General features: G+C 47.0%; 1 protein-coding gene across 4 annotated transcripts in view; it reads right to left on the bottom strand.

Annotated features, from left to right (window-relative positions):
- Window positions 1-858: 858 nt before the first annotated feature.
- The window catches only part of LOC135054647 (zinc finger protein 271-like), a 104965-nt gene continuing 81871 nt past the window's right edge, over window positions 859-23952 (bottom strand). For 3 of the 4 annotated variants that reach the window (XM_063957880.1, XM_063957878.1, XM_063957879.1), the window contains 2 exons: window positions 11843-12332; window positions 859-10578 (listed from right to left, as the gene is read on the bottom strand). In XM_063957880.1, coding sequence (XP_063813950.1) covers window positions 7904-10578; window positions 11843-12266 — 3099 coding nt within the window. In that variant the 5' untranslated portion in view covers window positions 12267-12332 and the 3' untranslated portion in view covers window positions 859-7903. The remainder of the gene's footprint in view (window positions 10579-11842; window positions 12333-23952) is intronic. The other variant, XM_063957881.1, reaches the window with a different exon arrangement.

The raw sequence follows: 23952 nt of genomic DNA on the forward strand, positions 1-23952 counted from the left end.
CATAATAAAGACAGCGGATAAGGGCGGCAGCGTAGTTATACAAGACAAGAATGACTACATCAGTGATGCCACTAGACAAATGAATAATTCCAAGTTCTACACCATACTTCCCAAAGATCCTACAGTGGAACATATGAGTTAACTAAAAAGTTTACTTGATGATGTACTACAAAAGGGGATGGTGTCCAAGAACAAATAATTTTTTGTTTAATTCACTAAAATCCTCACATACTATCACTTACCTAAAATACACAAATCTTTCTTCACCTCTTGGGCATCCTATAATTTCTGAAGTGGGATCCCTAACCACAAATTTATCTGCATTTTTTGGGCGGAATTCAAATGTTTTATTGCCCCCGATCTGCCGTCTAAAATGACTGGAGATCGCGGGGCAATATTCTACTGACCCCCGTTATCGCACTGATTGCACCCATAAGAGACGGGATTAGCCGCGTCACGCAGCTAAACCCGACTAAAATCATCGGCGCGATCGTGAAAAGTCCCATTTGGGCATCCAAACGGGTCACTTTTCATGCATTTCAGCTCACCACCGTAAGGGGTGGCGAGCTAAAATACTGATATCACACCCATCAACAGCAACATCTGAATACTGCTGGCGGGCGCGATGGGGGCGGGAGGGGAGGACGGAAATTTTGAATCCAGCCCCTTGACTCATTTTTACATCCTCACGTTTTTTTAAAATCGTATACTAGACTTTACTCCCTTTATCAACCATATTAAAGACATCAAATGGAAAACTGATTATGTACATTTGACTTGTGATGTTGAGTCTCTATATATGAATATACCACACATAGGAGGCATTAATGCACTTAAGAATTATTTGAGTCCTGATAATTTACCTTTAGCAGTGTAACTTTATTCTTGATTCCATTCAATTTATATTCACACACAACTATTTCACTTTAGATTCCAAATTGTATTTACAGAAGCACAGTAGCGCCATGGGCACCAGATTCACCCCAAGTTTTGCAAACCTATATATGGGACTCTTTGAACAGACTTACGTCTGGGTGGGACCCTTTGGGGCGAATCTGGTGACTTATGGTCGGTACATTGATGACATGTTCTTTATTTGGGAAGGTGATGGGTTTTCCACACAATCGTTTATTCATTATTTAAATGACAACACTTTTGGTTTGACATTTATGAACACTAAGCACCCCACAAAAATTAGATTCTTGGACATTGCCCTCCAAGTAAAAGGGAACAGTTTGGTTATCTACACACAAAAAAAAGATGTCGATTGCAGTAAGTTTCTTAACTTTAATAGCTGTCGTTACAAACCCTGGCTATTGAATACTCCAAAGAGCCAATACCTAAGAATCAGGCGGAATTGTTCAAAAGATACACAATTTATACAACAAGCTGATGACCTGACAGAGGAATTTGTTGCACAGGGATATCCAAGAGGCCTTTTGAAAAAAAGCATTAAAAGAACCTCTAAATACAAATCATAATTTATTCTGTATCCAAAATGCAAAAATGAATCAAGTCCAAGAAAATTTAGGCCCTATTTTTATCTCAAAGTTTAATACACAAATGAAATTATTTAAAAAAAAATCTTTATTAAAACATGATAATGTGCTTGTGAACTGCATAGAACAACAACTAAGAATAATTAAAAAAAAACCAAGTAATCTTAAGAATGTACTGGCTCCAAGTCACTTTAAAGCAGGGCTGGCCAAACCAGTCCTCGAGTTCTACCAACAGTACACATTTACCAGACCACCTAGCTGGTGCACAGGTGTAGTCATTACTAATTAGGATGTGCTGCATTCATTCCTAACTGACCATTCTACAGATCTCTATGAAGGCTAAAATAGGATATTAAATACCTACCGGTAAATCCTTTTCTCGTAGTCCATAAGGGATATTGGGGACACATTAGTATAATGGGTATAGACTGGGTCCTAAGGAGCCAGGGCACTTTACACTTCTTCAACTGGGTGTGCTGGCTCCTCCCCTCTATGCTACCTCCTACAGGCAGTTATAGGTAAAACAGTGTCCGAAGGAGAAATTACATACGTGAGAGAAGGAACATAACAATAAGTGTGGTCAGTATTACACACCAGTACACCATAACATAGACTGGCCAGCAACACCTGGCAACATAAACGGCAACAGCTGAACAGGTAACACATAACAGAGAACCTGCAGAAAAAGTCACCGCACAGAGGAGGGCGCCCAATATCCCTTATGGACTATGAGAAAAGGATTTACCGATAGGTATTTAAAATCCTATTTTTTCTAGCATCCATAAGGGATATTGGGGACACATTAGTACGATGGGGATGTCCCTAAGCTTTCAGAATGGGCGGGAACATGCCCAAACTGGGTATCGAACTTGTAGAACTTCACAAAGATGTTCTTCCCCAACCAGGTAGCCGCTCGGCAGAGTTGCAGGGCCGAGACTCCACGGGCAGCTGCCCAGGAAGACCCCACCGATCTTGTAGAGTGGGCCTTCAGAAACTGTGGAACAGGTAAGGCTGCCGACACATAGGCCTGATGGATAGTAAGCCAAAGCCAACGAGCAATGGACTGCTTAGAAGCAGGGCAACCCTTTTTCTGTGCATCATACCGCACAAACAAGGAATCCGTCTTTCTGATCCGAGCCGTCCTCTTGACATAGATCTTCAAGGCTCGCACCACATCCATTGACTCCGGAGGGGCAGAAGTGCCAGAACTGGATGGGTTCACAATAGTTCGATTCAAGTGAAGCACGGAGACTACCTTCGGAAGGAGCTGCTGTCTAGTCATGAGCTCCGCTCTGTTCTCGTAAAAGACCAAGTAAGGACTTTTACACGATAAGTCCCCCAATTCCGAGACACGCCTAGCAGAAGCCAGGGCCAGTAACATCACTGTCTTCCACATGAGGTACTAGTCTACCACCATCATCAGAGGTTCAAACCAGGAGGACTGCAGAAATCTTAACACCACATCCAAATCCCAAGATGCTGTAGGCGGCACAAACGGAGGTTGTATGTGAAGCACCCCTTGCAAGAAGGTCTGAACTTCAGGCAGCATAGCCAACTTCGTTTGGAAGAAGATTGAAAGAGCTGAAATCTGGAACTTAATGAATCCCAGATGTAAGCCTTTATCCACTCCAGCCTGCAGGAAATGAAGGAATCTTCCCAAGTGGAATGCAGCAAATGTATAAGTGCATTCCTCGCACCAGGAGACATATCTCCACCAGATATGATGATAGTGTTTTGACGTGACAGGTTTCCTGGCTTGCACCATAGTGGCAATGACCTTTTTGGAAAGTCCCTTGTGAGCTAGGATGTTCCGCTGAACTTCCATGCCGTCAAACGAAGCCGCCGTAAGTCCGAGCAGACGAACGGACCCTGCTGAAGATCCCTTCTTACTGGCAGAGGCCTAGGGTCTACTATGGACATGCCCAGAAGATCCACGTACCACACTCCCCGGGGCAAGCAGAATTGCTTGTACTCCGTGATGCGGGATCCTCTTGAGTACCTTTGGGATTAATGGAATCGGAGGAAATCCGTAGACCAGCTGGTAAGGCCAAGGCAACGTCAGTGCATCCACTGCGCACGCCTGAGGGTCTCTGGTTCACGAGCAATAGCAGCGAAGTTTCTTGTTGAGACGAGACGCCATCATGTCGATCTGGGGGCAACCCCACCTGTTGTTGATCTGTTGAAACACCTGAGGGTGTAGGCACTTGCGTCACAAGGTGGGTGTGGTCTGCACCCAGGTGTTACCCACTGATGGGTGACACCAAAGTACCGGCTCCTGCTCAGTGGCAGGAGCCGGGTGCTGCACTAGATCATAACATGCTGCAACCCAGTTCCTGTCACAGTGCAGAAGCCAGCACTGCAGATGCATCAGTCTCCGGGGGAAGCCCACATCACCCGGCCCCACAATGTGCCGAAAACGGGGTCAGGACGCAAAGCCATGCCCCTGCCACGAAGTCACGCCCCCTTTCACCTTCAGCTGTACCAGGTGTTTTGCAAGTAAGTAACGCCTCTGCGTGTAGGCCCCACTCCTCTGGGTGGAGATCGTGGTGACTCAGGAAGTCTGCTTCCCAGTTGTCCACTGCTGGAATGAATATTGCAGGCAGTGCTCTTGCATTTCTTTCCGCCCAGAGGAGTATTCTTGATATTTCTCGCATGCAGGCCCGTTTTTTTGTCGCTCCTTGTCGATTGATGTACGCCACAGCTGTGGCATTGTCCAACTGTACCTGAATTGCCTGATCCTGGAGCAGAAGTGAGGACTGAATCAGAGCATTGTAGATAGCCCAAAGTTCCAGGATGTTGATCGGAAGTAGGGCCTCTTGGGCAGACCACCAGGGACACTAGGAATTCCTGTTGTTCTAGGCCTGCGATCACTGCTCTCAAAGTTTCCATCTTGAATTTGAAAACCTTTAGGTAAGGATTCAAGGACTTCAGATTCAAAATGGGCCTCACAGACCCGTCTGGTTTTGGCACTACGAACAGACTGGAGTCGTAACCTTATCCTTGCTGTAGCAGGGGTACTCGAACAATGACTTGGGGCTGGACTAACTTTGTGATAGCCAGTAGTAGCGTAACACACATATTTTCCACAGCTGGATTAGAAAAATTGTTGGGGAGGAGCACCGTCGAACTCCAGCTTGTAACCCTGAGAAATAAGGTCCCTTACCCAGGCGCCTTGGCAGGAACTTTCCCAGATGTGGCTGAAGTGACGTAACCAAGCTCTCACCTTGAGATCCTCCCGGAGTGGGCGGGCACCGTCATACTGAGGATGTTGCGGAAGCTGAACTGGTGCTCTGTTCCTGAGAGCAAGCAACGCCTAGTTTCTTAGGTTTACCTCTGGTGTCTCTAGCTGCATTGGATGCACCTCTGGCCCTAGATTGAAATCTGGTGGACTGAAAGGACTGAGTAGACAGTCCCGGCTAGTTACGTTTAGCAGGAGGAGCCCCGGGGGAAGAAACGTGGATTTCCCAGCAGTAACTTTTTAGATCCATGCGCCCAATTCGCATCCAAAGAGCCATTCACCTGTAAAGGTAAGAGATTCCACATTGCGTTTGGAGTCAGCGTCTGCAATCCACTGACGCAATCATACGGCTCTGCGTGCTGACACAGCCATAGCAGTGGTCCTTGCATTAATATTGCCAGTCTCTTTTAGGGAGTCACAGAGAACTCTTGCCATGTCCTGAATGTGTTTTAGGGAAGTTACCGTAGTAACCAGGGTCATGTCACCCGAGAGACCCTCCTGAATTTGAGTAGCCCAGGAATGAATTGCATGCGTCATCCAGCAACCTGCAATTGTTTATGTATTTTTATTTTTTACCAGTTATTTTATATAGCGCACATATATTCCGCAGCGCTGTACAGAGAATATTTTGGCCATTCGCATCAGTCCCTGCCCCAGTGGAGCTTACAATCTATATTCCCTGCCACATGTAAACGCACACACATTCACACTAGGGTTAATTTTGTTGGGAGCCAATTAACCTACCTGTATATTTTTTGGATTGTGGGAGGAAACCCGCGCGATTACTGGGAGAATATACAAACTCCACACAGTTAGGGCCATGGTGGCAATTGAACATATGACCTCAGTGCTGTGAGGCAGTAATGCTAACCATTACACCATCCGTACTGCAATGACCAGTCTTTGAGATACACCTACAGCAATGTAGATAGATTTCAGTGTGGTCTCAATTTTTCTATCCCCCGGGTCTTTTACTGTAAAGGAGCCCGGAGTCGGGAGTACCGCCTTCTAAGAGAGGCGAGAGACGGAGACATCTACAGCTGGAGATTCTTCCAAGAACTTTCTGCCCTCCTGGGCAAAGGGGAATGTATGCAAAAACCGTTTTGACACCTGATATTTCTTATCTGGATGTTTTCAGACTAGCTTAAATAAATCATCTAATTCTTTAGAGTGAAGAAATGTGACAGCCAGTTTGTCTTGAGGGAGCTTCAGCACATCCCTTATAGCTAAAATGAGGGGTTCAATACCCTGTGTATGAGTGAAATCCCCACTTATGGAATCAACATCATCCTGTATATCATCCGTATCTGATAGAAGTGCAGGTAAAGCACGTTTATGTGGACCTGCAGTAGATAGAGGGATGGGGAACATCAGCCCTGGCAGCTAGATCTGCTACTGCTTGTTGCAGTTCTTGTTTTGTTGGCATTTGCAGTGAGCGGAGATGACATATCAGACATCATAGTTTTGATTGCACCCAGCCAGGAAACCTCGTGACCCTCCATACGTTCTCCTCAACATTTTGTGAGGACTGACTACACTGCTCACATGAAATGGAACCAACTGGGAGTGGGGACAATCTGGTTACACACACTGCATACAGCAACTTGTGTTTTACCATGATGAAAAGTAACACAACAATACACATATAACACAGACCATTGTTCAATGCAAGCCTGCCCTATTGCATGTGAGAAAAGACACAGAGAATGCACCAGCACACCCACACCAGAGAGCCCCAGTGAGGCTGTCAGCGTTTTTATATCAGCGAAAACTGATTGTTTACAACGGTTTCCTCTTTAGGAATAAGTAATGTGCACAAATAACGGCTCTTCCCCTAAACTACACACAGTACCAGTAATCTAGAGTCCAGAGGAGCTGTATTAGGCTGCTGCTGCTTATGCAGAGGAAGGCACCAAAATGCCGCTAAGCCCGCTCCGATGTAGCTCCGACCCCTGTAATGGCGCTGGAGCTACTGATTATATTTATACTGGCCATGTCGCCAAAACATGATTAGTTCAGCTAACCGCTAGCCAGTTTTACACAGGGGCTATAGCGGATCCCCCCCAGGAGGGACCCATATGCCTCACCCGTGTGAAAGCAGCACCATGAACCGGGGGACCCCCCCTAGCAGGGCCCCCGGTTTCTACTCACCACCGACGTTAACCTTCATAAATCTGTAAGGCATGTGCGGCGTGCTGCGGTTGTGACAACAAAGGCGCAGTGCCCCGCTGAACAACCCCTCAGGACAGTGGTCTTGCAGCGGGGAATCGGCTCTGCAACTCGCAAGGCCAGTGATCGCCCCCCAACTCCCACGGCGCAGGTATGCTGTTGCCCAAACAGCATACCGAAATAAACAAAAGGTTAAAATAAAATGAGGAAAAACTCTGGAGCTAGCAGAGAGTGTGCATACTCTCCTGAGGGCACTTTTTTCTAAACTGCCTGTAGGAGGGGGCATAGAGGGGAGGAGCCAGCACACACAGAGGAAGAAATTTAAAGTGCACTGGTTCCTTTGGACCCCATCTATACCCATTGTACTAATATGTGTCCCCAATATCCCTTATGGATGCTAGAGAAATACTGGCTGCTTTAATTTTACACTGCAGTTTAGATTTCTGTTTGAAAACAACCCACCTAAATCTAACTCTCTCTGCACATGTTACATCTGACCCACCTGCAGTGCACATGGATTTTCCAATTAGAGGAAGATTTTCCTTTTGCGATCAACCTTGAATTAGGACCATAGAAGCTTATATAACACTATGGGGCTCCTATCTGGATTGGGCATTTGTAAACTTGCAAGCGCACATCACGGGGGAGAGAAAGGGCACAAGAACGCAAAGCACAAGGATGTGCAGCAAATCCAAGCCCCCATTTCCATGGAGATGAACACTTTGGGCAGTGGGGGCAGCTAAACCAGAGAGCTAGAGCTGCGTGTGGCCTTCCCATCTCTCTGTGGAACCGGACGAGCCCACCAGCCCTTCTGGAATATGCCAGAGGTGACAGATGGGCAGTCTGGCCCTGTCTACTGCAATAAAGAAATACTGTAAGTTTCATCTGAGTGATCTTTTCCAGTCTTCTATTAATGACACACATTCCAATTATCTGCAGTAACTTAAAAGTGTCACTGTGTGACTGGAGTGTTGCTACAACCCTGTTGTGTATCAGATCATAGTAATGCTTTACACCCGTGTGATTTCTGATGTTTAACTAGATACGATTTGCCTGAAAAACATTTCCCACACTCACAGCATCGAAATGGTTTCTCACCTGTGTGACTTCTCTGATGTATAACAAGCCGTGATTTGAGTATAAAACTTTTCCCACAATAAGAGCATGAAAATGGTTTCTCACCTGTGTGATTTCTCTGATGTATAAGAAGCTGTGATTTGCCTGCAAAACTTTTCCCACACTCAGAGCAAGGAAATGGTTTCTCACCTGTATGTTGTCTCTGATGTCTAACAAGTTCTGCTTTACGCAGAAAAAATTTCTCACACTCAGAGCATGGAAATGGCTTCTCACCTGTGTGACTTCTCTGATGTATAACAAGCCGTGATTTGAGTGCAAAACTTTTCCCACAATAAGAGCATGGAAATGGTTTCTCACCTGTGTGACTTCTCTGATGTATAACAAGCTGTGATTTGCGTGCAAAACTTTTCCCACAATAAGAGCATGGAAATGGTTTCTCACCTGTGTGACTTCTCTGATGTATAACAAGCTGTGATTTGAGTGTAAAACTTTTCCCACACTCAGAGCATGGAAATGGTTTCTCACCTGTGTGATTTCTCTGATGTATAAGAAGCTGTGATTTGCGTGCAAAACTTTTCCCACACTCAGAGCAAGGAAATGGTTTCTCACCTGTATGATGTCTCTGATGTCTAACAAGTTCTGCTTTACACAGAAAACATTTCTCACACTCAGAGCATGGAAATGGCTTCTCACCTGTGTGACTTCTCTGATGTATAACAAGCTGTGATTTGAGTGTAAAACTTTTCCCACACTCAGAGCATGGAAATGGTTTCTCACCTGTGTGATTTCTCTGATGTATAAAAAGCTGTGATTTGCGTGCAAAACTTTTCCCACACTCAGAGCAAGGAAATGGTTTCTCACCTGTGTGACTTCTCTGATGTATAAGAAGCTGTGATTTGAGTGGAAAACTTTTCCCACACTCAGAGCAAGGAAATGGTTTCTCACCTGTGTGACTTCTCAGATGTGTAACAAGCCATGATTTGAATGGAAAACTTTTCCCACACTCAGAGCATGGAAATGGTTTCTCACCTGTGTGACTTCTCAGATGTGTAACAAGCTGTGATTTGCCTGCACAACTTTTACCGCACTCAGAGCATGGAAATGGTTTCTCACCTGTGTGATTTCTCTGATGTATAAGAAGATGTGATTTGCGTGCAAAACTTTTCCCACACTCAGAGCAAGGAAATGGTTTCTCACCTGTGTGATGTGTCTGATGTCTAACAAGCTCTGCTTTACACAGAAAACGTTTCTCACACTCAGAGCATGGAAATGGCTTCTCACCTGTGTGACTTCTCAGATGTGTAACAAGCCGTGATTTGAGTATAAAACTTTTCCCACACTCAGAGCATGGAAATGGTTTCTCACCTGTGTGACTTCTCAGATGTGTAACAAGCCGTGATTTGAATGGAAAACTTTTCCCACACTCAGAGCATGTAAATGGTTTCTCACCCGTGTGACTTCTCTGATGTGTAAGAAGCTTTGATTTGTGTGTAAAACTTTTCCCACACTCAGAGCAAGGAAATGGTTTCTCACCTGTATGATGTCTCTGATGTCTAACAAGTTCTGCTTTACACAGAAAACATTTCTCACACTCAGAGCATGGAAATGGCTTCTCACCTGTGTGACTTCTCTGATGTATAACAAGCCGTGATTTGAGTATAAAACTTTTCCCACACTCAGAGCATGGAAATGGTTTCTCACCTGTGTGATTTCTCTGATGTATAAAAAGCTGTGATTTGCGTGCAAAACTTTTCCCACACTCAGAGCAAGGAAATGGTTTCTCACCTGTGTGACTTCTCTGATGTATAAGAAGCTGTGATTTGAGTGGAAAACTTTTCCCACACTCAGAGCAAGGAAATGGTTTCTCACCTGTGTGACTTCTCAGATGTGTAACAAGCCGTGATTTGAATGGAAAACTTTTCCCACACTCAGAGCATGGAAATGGTTTCTCACCTGTGTGACTTCTCAGATGTGTAACAAGCTGTGATTTGCCTGCACAACTTTTACCGCACTCAGAGCATGTAAATGGTTTCTCACCTGTGTGACTTCTCTGATGTATAACAAGATCTGATTTGCGTGCAAAACTTTTCCCACACTCAGAGCAAGGAAATGGTTTCTCACCTGTGTGATGTGTCTGATGTCTAACAAGCTCTGCTTTACACAGAAAACGTTTCTCACACTCAGAGCATGGAAATGGCATCTCACCTGTGTGACTTCTCAGATGTGTAACAAGCCGTGATTTGAGTATAAAACTTTTCCCACACTCAGAGCATGGAAATGGTTTCTCACCTGTGTGACTTCTCAGATGTGTAACAAGCCGTGATTTGTGTGTAAAACTTTTCTCGCACTCAGAACAGGAAAATATTTTATCACGTGTATGAGCTGCACGATGTGTAACAAAATCTGAGGTATTAGATGAACAGTCATCGCGATTAGAGGGATCAGATGAAGTATCAGCACTGTGAGGTACTGGATGTATAGTTAGATTAATGGGGATGTCTCCTGGAGAATCCTGTGTGATGTTCTCTTCTATTTTACTATCTGCAGACAAGACGAGATCTCCCTCCAAGGAATTCCTGCTTGTGCCTCCATCTGCTGGAAATAATATAACTATTATAATGCACAGTTCTATATACAGTGCACACATATTACTCCGATCTACAGAGAATAACTAGAAAATCACATTATTCCCTGCCCCAGTGGAGCTTACAATCTACATTCCACATGACACACTAGGGTTCATATGTGTCAGAAGCCAATTAACCTACCATTATGATTTTTGCAGAGTTGTAGGAAACACATACAAACTCCACAGATAGAACCTTGGTTGGGAACTGAACTCGTGACTAGTGGTGCGAGACAGCGCTGCTCACCACTACATCACTGTGTCACTATTATGAATAATGTTTAGTTGTTACATTTCGGCTTATAACCTATGACCACATTATTACAATTCGAAAACTACCAACAACAAATAAGGACAAATAAAATATTGCCTTCTGCTGCCGCAACAGATGTCATAGCCCCAGCCACAGGGACATGCGATTGGCACATCTCCAATGATTATCTCTCCCCCACATAATGCAGCCTGTGCTGGGTAACATTCCTGAGCCAGTATCACAGAACAGGAATCCTCATCAGCCACATTACTAAGCCACAATATCCATCCAGATTGCCCCCACACATATATACAGGACACTTGTAGGCTGAACTACCAACATCTGCTTCCACACTACACAAAGTGCTCCAGGAGGATATGTATGTTGTAACAGCAGCCTCTATACGGTCCTCTGGTCATCTCCATGTAGAGCAGCCACACCAGATACATGCTACTAAATGAAGCCAACAAGTCAATTATTATAGTGACAACTTAATTACTGATGTATGAGATACACCAGAGTGTGGGGAGGAGACAGGTCAGATCTCTGGGCTGGTAACACAGTGACATGATGTGAGGGGACAGCAGGAGTATAATAGGGGCTGATGGCTCCTGATGTACGAGATTCACCAGAGAGTGTGGGGAGGAGACTGATCAGCTTTCTGGGCTGGTAACACAGTGACATGATGTGAGGGGGAGAGCAGGAGTATAATAGGGGCTGATGGCTCCTGATGTATGAGATTCACCAGAGAGTGTGGGGAGGAGACTGGTCAGATCTCTGGGCTGGTAACACAGAGTGACATGATGTGAGGGAGAGAGCAGGAGCATACTAGGGGCTGACGTTTCCTGACTCCCACTCTGGGCAGATACATTTCCCTTATTAGTTTGACTTGACATAGGAGGGTGTAGGGGAAGAGACTTCTGTAGTGACTCAGGAAGGAAAGTATGCGACTCTTTTCTGTAATACGCATTATTACTCACCTGTGCTGATATCTGTAGGCATTTCCTCCTCCTTACACTTCAGATCTCCCCTCACATACATCTCTTCTTCTCCCTCTATATCTTTTGCCTTCATATCAGTCACATACGTCTCTTCTTCCTCTGTATCTTCTGTCTTCATTTCAGTCACATACGTCTCTTCTTCTCCCTCTATATCTTGTGTCTTATTATCAGTCACATATGTCTCTTCTTCTCCCTCTATATCTTCTGCCTTCACATCAGTCACATACGTCTCTTCTTCTCCCTCTATATCTTCTGCCTTCATATCAGTGACATACGTCTCTTCTTCCTCTGTATCTTCTGCCTTCATATCAATCACATACGTCTCTTCTTCTCCCTCTCTATATTCTGCCTTCATATCAGTCACATACGTCTCTTCTTCTCCCTTTATATCTTCTGCCTTCATATCAGTCACATACGTCTCTTCTTCTCCCTCTATATCTTCGGACTTACAATCAGAAAGGTGTTCACCCTGAATAACAACAAAATAACACTTTAGTAATGTCTGATTACTTTAAGACTGAACAACAGAATATCACTGTATAAGACACACATCTTCTCTACAGATCATATAGGGATAGTGTGGCCGGAGAACCCGTCAGCCACAGGTACAATGGCGTCCGCGGCACTGAATGGGTAATTACTCCGTGCCCGGCGCCATTCTACAGAGACAATGAGCGCTAGGCACCCCATTCAAATGTACTAACGGCGTCGGGCGCAGCCTGTTTAAAGATGTGTCTTCATGTTATATCACTGCGCTGTGCGCAGTTGGAGAGTTATACACTGCACGTTTTATAATATATTTGTATTCAAAATGCTCTTAGTGACTACAGAATAAGTCATAGCACACTCTCACATAGGAAGACATATGCTCAGTAACCTCCTAGTGTGATCAGATCTTTTGATGTGTTGGTCAGGGCACCGCAGGTAATGTGCTTGGGTTCTGCAGTTTCTGTGAGTAGGTGTAAGAGTGAAATGACCAATACTTTGGTTACAGCACTTCCTGTGAAATGACCCCTAGGTGGTCTTTTGGTGTGTCTATGGCTATTGGGGAAATCAGTTTGTTTTCAATAATTTCCTGTATAATCACTCCAGATACGTGATTGGCAGGGGGAACAATTTCTATACGTTGTATAAGTTGTTATCCTGTACCATTTGTTACAAATACAGACACTGCTGTATAAACTATAAAATCTGTGTGATCAAAGGAGAATTGTAAATTACCAGGTGGTAAAGGAAGCAGTTTAAACGACATCAAACGTTGTCTGTGTGACAGGAAGAGCTCCCCTGCAGTGCACCCAGTCTCCTCTGGGCACAGGATCTAACTGAGGTCTGGAGGAGGGGCATAGAGGGAGGAGCCAGTGCACACCCATTTAAAGTCTTTAGAGTGCCCATGTCTCCTGCGGAGCCCGTCTGTACCCCATGGTCCTTGCAGAGTCCCCAGCATCCTCTAGGACGTAAGAGAAACATTACTGCATTACCTTAAACCAGCTACCGTATTCAGGCGCACAGCGAATAATACAGCAGTAAATGTTCACAACGCTCGGGAAAGTGGGATACAGGTAGACTTAATCCCACTCCGTATTCAACCATGCCGCTAACAGACGGCTGAGAGAATCATACGCACCAGTGAACATAGCCGCACCACGACTCTGACTGAACTGTATAGTAACACGCGTCTCAGACGGATGCGGAAATATCAGTTCATGGCGGGAAACTCGGCAGAGACAGGTCATGAACTGGGAGAAGGGACGACCAGGGGAGCATCTGACTCCCCACTGCTGACATCAACCTCAGGGATCGCGGCCTCTACTATTCCCCAGAACCTATGATCCCTGGGTATCCGGACTCCAGGTCGACAGCACAAAGGTCGACACACTTTAGGTCGACACCAATTGGCCGACACACATTAGGTCGACAGGGTCAAAAGGTCGACAGGAACAAGGTCGACATGGAAAAAGGTCGACATGAGTTTTTCATGATTTTTTTCTTTTTTTTAACCTTTTCATACTTAACGATCCACGTGGACTACGATTGGAACGGTAAAGTGTGCCGAGCGAAGCGGTAGCGGAGCGAAGGCACCATGCCCGAAGCATGGCGAGCGAAGCGAGCCATGCGAGGGGACGCGGTGCACTAATTCGGGTTCCCGGTCACTCTACGAAGAAAACGACACAAAAAACCCATAAAAAAACTCATGTCGACCTTGTTCCTGTCGACCTTTTGACCCTGTCGACCTTTTGACCCTGTCGACCTAATGTGTGTCGACCAATTGGTGTCGACCTAAAGTGTGTCGACCTAAAGTGTGTCGACCTTTGTGCTGTCGACCCTGAGTCCCAGACCCGATCCCTGAGGTCTTGCGCTGGCGCATCTGATGTGGCAGCTGCGTCAGCGACTGTCCGGTAGTCTCCCCCCAAAACAGTAAGGCTGCGTTATATGCATCTTAAACCGCTGATTGGTAACAGACGCCTTACCTTCTCCCCGTTCTCCAGCCGCAGCCTGGGAGCATCAGTACGGACTTGCTAGTACATCCAGTCTGACGCCCGCCGAAACAGCAGTATAATCGGAGGTAACAGTTGTCGCAGCCTGGCAGAGAGTTGTTAGAGCGTCTTTCTTATTATGCGTTTAAGACGCATAGAAAGATCACTCAAAAATAAATACTATTAAATAACAAAAGCATGAGGCTGCAGAAATTATTTTTTGTAGCCCAACCGTTCTAGTAGTCCGGCTCCTGCCGCACCAAACAAAAACTGATTTGCCTGAGCCGCGAGGCGAGATATAGGGGGCTGGCCCAATGCATCCTGGGAGTCTGAAAAGTGTAATTGTTTGGTGCCCGTTCCACTGTCGCTACTATATATACTAAGGTAGATCCTGTGGACCCTGATAGAGAAATATTAGACAACAAACAAAAGGAAGTAAGAAGTAGTGATTACTATAAGACAGCAGTATATAATGTCACTATGTGGGAGCTCTACACTTACTTATACCACTTGTACTGACTGCATCACTCACCTAAACATGATAGACAGTACGTCATACTGACACTGCAGATTCACTGCATCTCATGTGATCCTATTGTGAGGGGTACATTCAATCATATAGACACTGCAGGGTCACTGCATTTCATGTGCTCCAATTGTGAGGGAGCGTACATCATACAGACGCTGCAGGGTCACTACATCTCATGTGCTCATATTGTGAGGGGACCGTACATCATACAGACACACTGCAGGGTCACTGCATCTCATGTGCTTGTGAGAGGATCGTACATCATACAGACACTGCTGGGTCACTACATCTCATGTGCTCCTACTGTTAGGGGACCGTACATCATATAGATGTTGCAGGGTCACTACATCGCATGTGCTCCAATTGTGAGGGGACCGCACATCATACAGATGCTGCAGGGTCACTACATCTCATGTGCTCCTATTGTGAGGGGACCGTATATCATACAGACACTGCAGGGTCACTGCATCTTATCTGCTACTATTGTGAGGGGACCGTACATCATACAGACACTGCAGGGTCACTGCATCTCATGTGCTCATATTGTGAGGGGACCGTACATCATACAGACACACTGCAGGGTTACTGCATCTCATGTGCTCGTGAGGGGACCGTATATCATACAGACACTGCATCTCATGTGCTCCTACTGTGAGGGGACCGTACAACGTACAGACACTGCATCTCATGTGCTCCTACTGTGAGGGGACCGTACATTATATAGATGCTGCAGGGTCACTACATCGCATGTGCTCCCATTGTAAGGGGACCGCACATCATACAGACGCTGCAGGGTCACTACATCTCATGTGCTCCTATTGTGAGGGGACCGTACATCATACAGACACTGCAGGGTCACTACATCTCATGTGCTCCTATTGTGAGGGGAGCGTACATCATACAGATGCTGCAGGGTCACTGCAAGTCATGTGCTCCTTTTGTGTGGGGACCGTACAACGTACAGACACTGCAGTCACTGCATCTCATGTGCTCCTACTGTGAGGGGACCGTACATCATATAGATGCTGCAGGGTCACTACATCGCATGTGCTCCAATTGTGAGGGGACCGCACATCATACAGACGCTGCAGGGTCACTACATCTCGTGCTCCTATTGTGAGGGGACCGTACATCATACAGACACTGCAGGGTCACTGCATCTCATGTGCTCCAATTGTGAGGGGACCATTCATCATACAGACACTGCAGGGTCACTGCATCTCATGTGCTCCTATTGTGAGGAGACCGCACATCATAGACACTGCAGGGTCACTACACCTCATGTGCTCCTATTGTGAGGGGACCGTACATCATACAGACACTGCAGGGTCACTACATCTCATGTGCTCCTATTGTGAGGGGAGCGTACATCATACAGACGCTGCAGGGTCACTGCATGTCGTGCTCCTTTTGTGAGGGGACCAGTCATCATACAGACACTGCAGGGTCACTGCATCTCATGTGCTCCAATTGTGAGAAGACCGCACATCATAGACACTGCAGGGTCACTACACCTCATGTGCTCCTATTGTGAGGGGACCGTACATCATACAGACACTGCAGGGTCACTACATCTCATGTGCTTCTATTGTGAGGGGAGCGTACATCATACAGATGCTGCAGGGTCACTGCATGTCATGTGCTCCTTTTGTGAGGGGACCGTACAACTTACAGACACTGCATCTCATGTGCTCCTACTGTGAGGGGACCGTACATCATATAGATGCTGCAGGGTCACTACATCGCATGTGCTCCCATTGTGAGGGGACCGCACATCATACAGACGCTGCAGGGTCACTACATCTCATGTGCTCCTATTGTGAGGGGAGCGTACATCATACAGACGCTGCAGGGTCACTGCATGTCATGTGCTCCTTTTGTGAGGGGACCGTACAACGTACATACACTGCAGTCACTGCATCTCAGGTGCTCCTACTGTGAGGGGACCGTACATCATATAGATGCTGCAGGGTCAGTACATCTCATGTGCTCCAATTTTGAGGAGTTTGCACATCACACAGACCCTGCAGGGTCACTGCATCTCGTGCTCCTATTGTGAGGGGACCATTCATCATACAGACACTGCAGGGTCACTGCATGTCATGTGCTCCTTTTGTGAGGGGACCGTACAATGTACAGACACTGCAGTCACTGCATCTCAGGTGCTCCTACTGTGAGGGGACCGTACATCATATAGATGCTGCAGGGTCACTACATCGCATGTGCTCCAATTGTGAGGGGACCGCACATCATACAGATGCTGCAGGGTCACTACATCTCATGTGCTCCTATTGTGAGGGGACCGTACATCATACAGACACTGCAGGGTCACTGCATCTCATGTGCTCCAATTGTGAGGGGACCATTCATCATACATACACTGCAGGGTCACTGCATCTCATGTGCTCCTATTGTGAGGAGACCGCACATCATAGACACTGCAGGGTCACTACACCTCATGTGCTCCTATTGTGAGGGGACCGTACATCATACAGACACTGCAGGGTCACTACATCTCATGTGCTCCTATTGTGAAGGGAGCGTACATCATACAGACGCTGCAGGGTCACTGCATGTCGTGCTCCTTTTGTGAGGGGACCATTCATCATACAGACACCGCAGGGTCACTGCATCGCATGTGCTCCAATTGTGAGAAGACCGCACATCAAAGACACTGCAGGGTCACTACACCTCATGTGCTCCTATTGTGAGGGGACCGTACATCATACAGACAATGCAGGGTCACTACATCTCATGTGCTTCTATTGTGAGGGGAGCGTACATCATACAGACGCTGCAGGGTCACTGCATGTCATGTGCTCCTTTTGTGAGGGGACCGTACAACGTACAGACACTGCAGTCACTGCATCTCATGTGCTCCTACTGTGAGGGGACCGTACATCATATAGATGCTGCAGGGTCACTACATCGCATGTGCTCCCATTGTGAGGGGACCGCACATCATACAGACGCTGCAGTGTCACTGCATATCATGTGGTCCTATTGTGAGGAGACTATACATCATACAGACACTGCAGGGTCACTACATCTCATGTGCTCCTATTGTGAGGGGAGCGTACATCATACAGACGCTGCAGGGTCACTGCATGTCATGTGCTCCTTTTGTGAGGGGACCGTACAACATACAGACACTGCAGTCACTGCATCTCAGGTGCTCCTACTGTGAGGGGACCGTACATCATACAGATGCTGCAGGGTCAGTACATCTCATGTGCTCCAATTGTGAGGAGTCTGCACATCACACAGACCCTGCAGGGTCACTGCATCTCGTGCTCCTATTGTGAGGGGACCATTCATCATACAGACACTGCAGGGTCACTAAATCTCGTGCTCCTATTGTGAGGAGACCGCACATTATATAGACACTGCAGGGTCACTTCATCTCAAGTGCTCCTTCTGTGAGGAGTCCGCACATCACACAGACCCTGCAGGGTCACTGCATCTCATGTGCTCCTATTGTGAGGGGACCATTCATTATACAGACACTGCAGGGTCACTACATCTCGTGCTCCTATTGCGAGGAGACCGCACATCATAAAGACACTGCAGGGTCACTGGTTGTCATGTGCTCCTATTGTAAGGGGACCGTACATCATACAGACACTGCAGGGTTACTACATCTCATGTGCTCCTATTGTGAGGAGACCGTACTTCATACTGACACTGCAGGGTCACTGCATCTCATGTGAACCTACTGTGAGGGAACCGTACATCATACAGACACTGCAGATTCACTGCATCTCATGTGCTCTTATTGTGAGGGGTACATTCATCATACAGACAGTGCAGGGTCACTGCATCTCATGTGCTCCAATAGTGAGGGGAGCGTACATCATACAGACGCTGCAGCGTCACTACATCTCATGTGCTCCTATTGTGAGGGGACCGTACATCATACAGACACTGCAGGGTCACTACATCTCATGTGCTCCTATTGTGAAGGGAGCGTACATCATACAGACACTGCAGGGGCACTGCATGTCATGTGCTTCTATTGTGAGAGGACCGTACATCATACAGACACTGCATCTCATGTGCTCCTACTGTGAGGGGACCGTACATCATATAGATGCTGCAGGGTCACTACATCGCATGTGCTCCTATTGTGAGGGGACCGTACATCATACAGACACTGCAGGGTCAGTACATCTCATGTGCTCCTATTGTGAGGGGACCATACATCATACAGACACTGCAGGGTCACTGCATCTCATGTGCTCCTATTGTGAGGGGAGAGTACATCATACAGACACTGCAGGGGCACTGCATGTCATGTGCTCCTATTGTGAGAGGACCGTACATCATACAGACACTGCAGTCACTGCATCTCATGTGCTCCTACTGTGAGGGGACCGTACATCATATAGATGCTGCAGGTTCACTACATCGCATGTGCTCCAATTGTGAGGGGAACGCACATCATACGGACACTGCAGGGTCAGTACATCTCATGTGTTCCTATTGTGAAGAGACCGCACATCATACAGACACTGCAGGGTCACTGCATCTCATGTGCTTCAATTGTGAGGGGACCGCACATCATATAAACACTGCAGGGTCACTACATCTCATGTGCTCCTATTGTGAGGGGACCGTACATCATACAGACACTGCAGGGTCACTACATCTCATGTGCTCTATGTCTGAGGGGACCGTACATCATACAGACACTGCAGGGACACTACATCTCATGTGCTCTATTTCTGAGGGGACCTTACATCATACAGACACTGCAGGGTCACTGCATCTCATGTGCTTCAATTGTAAGGGGACCGTACATCATACAGACACTGCAGGGTCACTACATGTCATGTGCTCCTTTTGTGAGGTGACCATACATCATACAGACACTGCAGGGTCACTGCATCTCATGTGCTCATATTGTGAGGGGACCGTACATCATACAGACACACTGCAGGGTCACTGCATCTCATGTGCTCCTATTGTGAGAGGACCGTAAGTCATACAGACACTGCAGTCACTGCATCTCATGTGCTCCTACTGTGAGGGGACCGTTCATCATACAGACACTGCATTGTTACTACATCTCATGTGCTCCTATTGTGAGAGGATCGTACGTCATACAGACACTGCAGGGTCACTGCATCTCATGTGCTCCTACTGTGAGGGGAGTGTACATCATATAGATGCTGCAGGGTCACTACGTCGCATGTGCTCCTATTGTGAGGGGAGCGTACATCATACAGACGCTGCAGGGTCACTGCATGTCATGTGCTCCTTTTGTGAGGGGACCGTACAACGTACAGACACTGCAGTCACTGCATCTCATGTGCTCCTACTGTGAGGGGACCGTACATCATATAGATGCTGCAGGGTCACTACATCGCATGTGCTCCCATTGTGAGGGGACCGCACATCATACAGACGCTGCAGTGTCACTGCATATCATGTGGTCCTATTGTGAGGAGACTATACATCATACAGACACTGCAGGGTCACTACATCTCATGTGCTCCTATTGTGAGGGGAGCGTACATCATACAGACGCTGCAGGGTCACTGCATGTCATGTGCTCCTTTTGTGAGGGGACCATACAACGTACAGACACTGCAGTCACTGCATCTCAGGTGCTCCTACTGTGAGGGGACCGTACATCATACAGATGCTGCAGGGTCAGTACATCTCATGTGCTCCAATTGTGAGGAGTCTGCACATCACACAGACCCTGCAGGGTCACTGCATCTCGTGCTCCTATTGTGAGGGGACCATTCATCATACAGACACTGCAGGGTCACTAAATCTCGTGCTCCTATTGTGAGGAGACCGCACATTATATAGACACTGCAGGGTCACTTCATCTCAAGTGCTCCTTCAGTGAGGAGTCCGCACATCACACAGACCCTGCAGGGTCACTGCATCTCATGTGCTCCTATTGTGAGGGGACCATTCATTATACAGACACTGCAGGGTCACTACATCTCGTGCTCCTATTGCGAGGAGACCGCACATCATAAAGACACTGCAGGGTCACTGGTTGTCATGTGCTCCTATTGTAAGGGGACCGTACATCATACAGACACTGCAGGGTTACTACATCTCATGTGCTCCTATTGTGAGAGGACCGTAAGTCATACAGACACTGCAGTCACTGCATCTCATGTGCTCCTACTGTGAGGGGACCGTACATCATATAGATGCTGCAGGGTCACTACATCGCATGTGCTCCTATTGTGAGGGGAGCGTACATCATACAGACACTGCATTGTTACTACATCTCATGTGCTCCTATTGTGAGAGGATCGTACGTCATACAGACACTGCAGGGTCACTGCATCTCATGTGCTCCTACTGTGAGGGGAGTGTACATCATATAGATGCTGCAGGGTCACTACGTCGCATGTGCTCCTATTGTGAGGGGAGCGTACATCATACAGACACTGCAGGGTCACTACATCTCATGTGCTCCTTTTGTGAGGGGACCGTACAAGGTAATGACACTGCAGGGTCATTGCATCTCATGTGCTCCTATTGTGAGTGGACCATTCATCATACAGACACTGCAGGGTCACTACATTATGTGTTCCTATTGTGAGGAGACCGCACATCATACAGACAATGCAGGGTCACTGCATCTCATGTGCTTCAATTGTGAGGGGACCGCACATCGTACAAACAATGCAGGGTCACTACATCTCATGTGCTCCTACTGTGAGGGGAGGGTACATCATACAGACACTGCAGGGTTACTACATCTCATGTGCTCCTATTGTGAGGAGACTGTATGTCATACTGACACTGCAGGGTCACTGCATCTCATGTGAACCTACTGCGAGTGGACCGTACATCATACAGACACAGCAAATTCACTGCATCTCATGTGATGCTATTGTGAGGGGTACATTCATCATACAGACACAGCAGGGTCACTACATCTCATGTGCTCCTATTGTGAGGGGACCGTACAACGTACAGACACTGCAGGGTCACTCCATCTCATGTGCTCCTATTGCGTGGGGACCGTACATCATACAGACACTGCAGGGTCACTACATCTCATGTACTCCTTTTGTGAGGGGACCATGCATCATACAGACACTGCAGGGTCACTGCATCTCATGTGCTCCTATTGTGAGAGGACCGTACGTCATACAGACACTGCATCTCATGTGCTCCTACTGTGAGGGGACCGTTCATCATACAGACACTGCATTGTTACTACATCTCATGTGCTCCTATTGTGAGGGGACCATTCATCATACAGACACTGCAGGGTCACTGCATCTCATGTGCTCCTATTGTGAGGAGATCACACATTATAGACACTGCAGGGTCACTACACCTCATGTGCTCCTATTGTGAGGGGACCGTACATCATACAGACACAGCAGGGTCACTGCATCTCATGTGCTCTTATTGTGAGGGGAGCGTACATCATACAGACACTGCAGGGTCACTGTATGTCACGTGCTCCTTTTGGAAGGGGACCGTACAACGTACGTACAGACACTGCAGGGTCACTGCATCTCATGTGCTCCTATTGTGAGGGGACCATTCATCAGACACTGCAGGGTCACTACATCTCGTGCTCCTATTGTGAGGGGACCGTACATCATACAGATACTGCAGGGTCACTGCATCTCATGTGCTCCTATTGTGAGGAGTCCGCACATCACACAGACACTGCAGGGTCATTACATCTCATGTGCTCATACTGCGAGGGGAGCGTATATCATACAGACACTGCAGGGTCACTGCTTGTCATGTTCTCCTATTGTGAGGGGACCATACATCATACAGACACTGCAGGGTTACTACATCTCATGTGCTCCTATTGTGAAGAGACCTTAAGTCATACTGACACTGCAGGGTCACTGCATCTTATGTGAACCTACTGTGAGGGGACCGTACATCATACAGACACTGCAGATTCACTGCATCTAATGTGCTCTTATTGTGAATGGTACATTAATAATAGACACTGCAGGGTCACTGCATCTCATGTGCTCCTATTGTGAGGGGACCGCACATCATACAGACACTGCAGGGTCACTACATCTCATGTGCTCCTACTGTGAGGGGACCATACATCATACAGACACTGCAGGGTTACTACATCTCATGTGCTCCTATTGTGAGGAGACCGTACGTCATACTGACACTGCAGGGTCACTGTATCTCATATGAACCTACTGTGAGGGGACCGTACATCATACAGACACTGCAGATTCACTGCATCTCATGTGATCCTATTGTGAGGGGTACATTCAATCATATAGACACTGCAGGGTGACTACATCTCATGTGCTCTATTTCTGAGGGGACCGTACATCATACAGACACTGCAGGGTCACTGCATCTCATGTGCTCCAATTGTGACGTGAGCGTACATCATACAGACGCTGCAGGGTCACAACATCTCATGTGCTCCAATTGTGATGTGAGCGTACATCATACAGACGCTGCAGGGTCACTACATCTCATGTGCTCCTATTGTGATGGGAGCGTACATCATAGAGACACTGCAGGGTCACTGCATCTCATGTGCTCATACTGTGAGGGAACCGTACAGCATACAGACACACTGCAGGGTTACTGCATTTCATGTGCTCGTGAGGGGACCAAATGTCATACAGACACTGCAGGGTCACTGCATCTCATGTGCTCTTATGTGAGAAGACCGTACATCATACAGACAGTGCAGTCACTGTATCTCATGCATCTCATGTGCTCTCATGTGAGAAGACCGTACGTCATACAGACACTGCAGTCACTGTATCTCATGTGCTCCTACAGTGAGGGGACCGTTCATCATACAGACACTGCATTGTTACTACATCTCATGTGCTCCTATTGTGAGAGGATCGTACGTCATACAGACACTGCAGGGTCACTGCATCTCATGTGCTCCTACTGTGAGGGGACCGTACATCATATAGATGCTGCAGGGTCACTACATCGCATGTGCTCCAATTGTGAGGGGACCGTACATCATACAGACACTGCAGAGTCAGTACATCTCGTGCTCCTATTGTGAGGAGACCGCACATCATACAGACACTGCAGGGTCACTTCATCTCATGTGCTCCTATTGTGAGGAGACCGCA

The sequence above is a fragment of the Pseudophryne corroboree genome, chromosome 3, assembly GCF_028390025.1.
Source record: "Pseudophryne corroboree isolate aPseCor3 chromosome 3, aPseCor3.hap2, whole genome shotgun sequence".
Lineage (NCBI taxonomy): Eukaryota > Metazoa > Chordata > Amphibia > Anura > Myobatrachidae > Pseudophryne > Pseudophryne corroboree.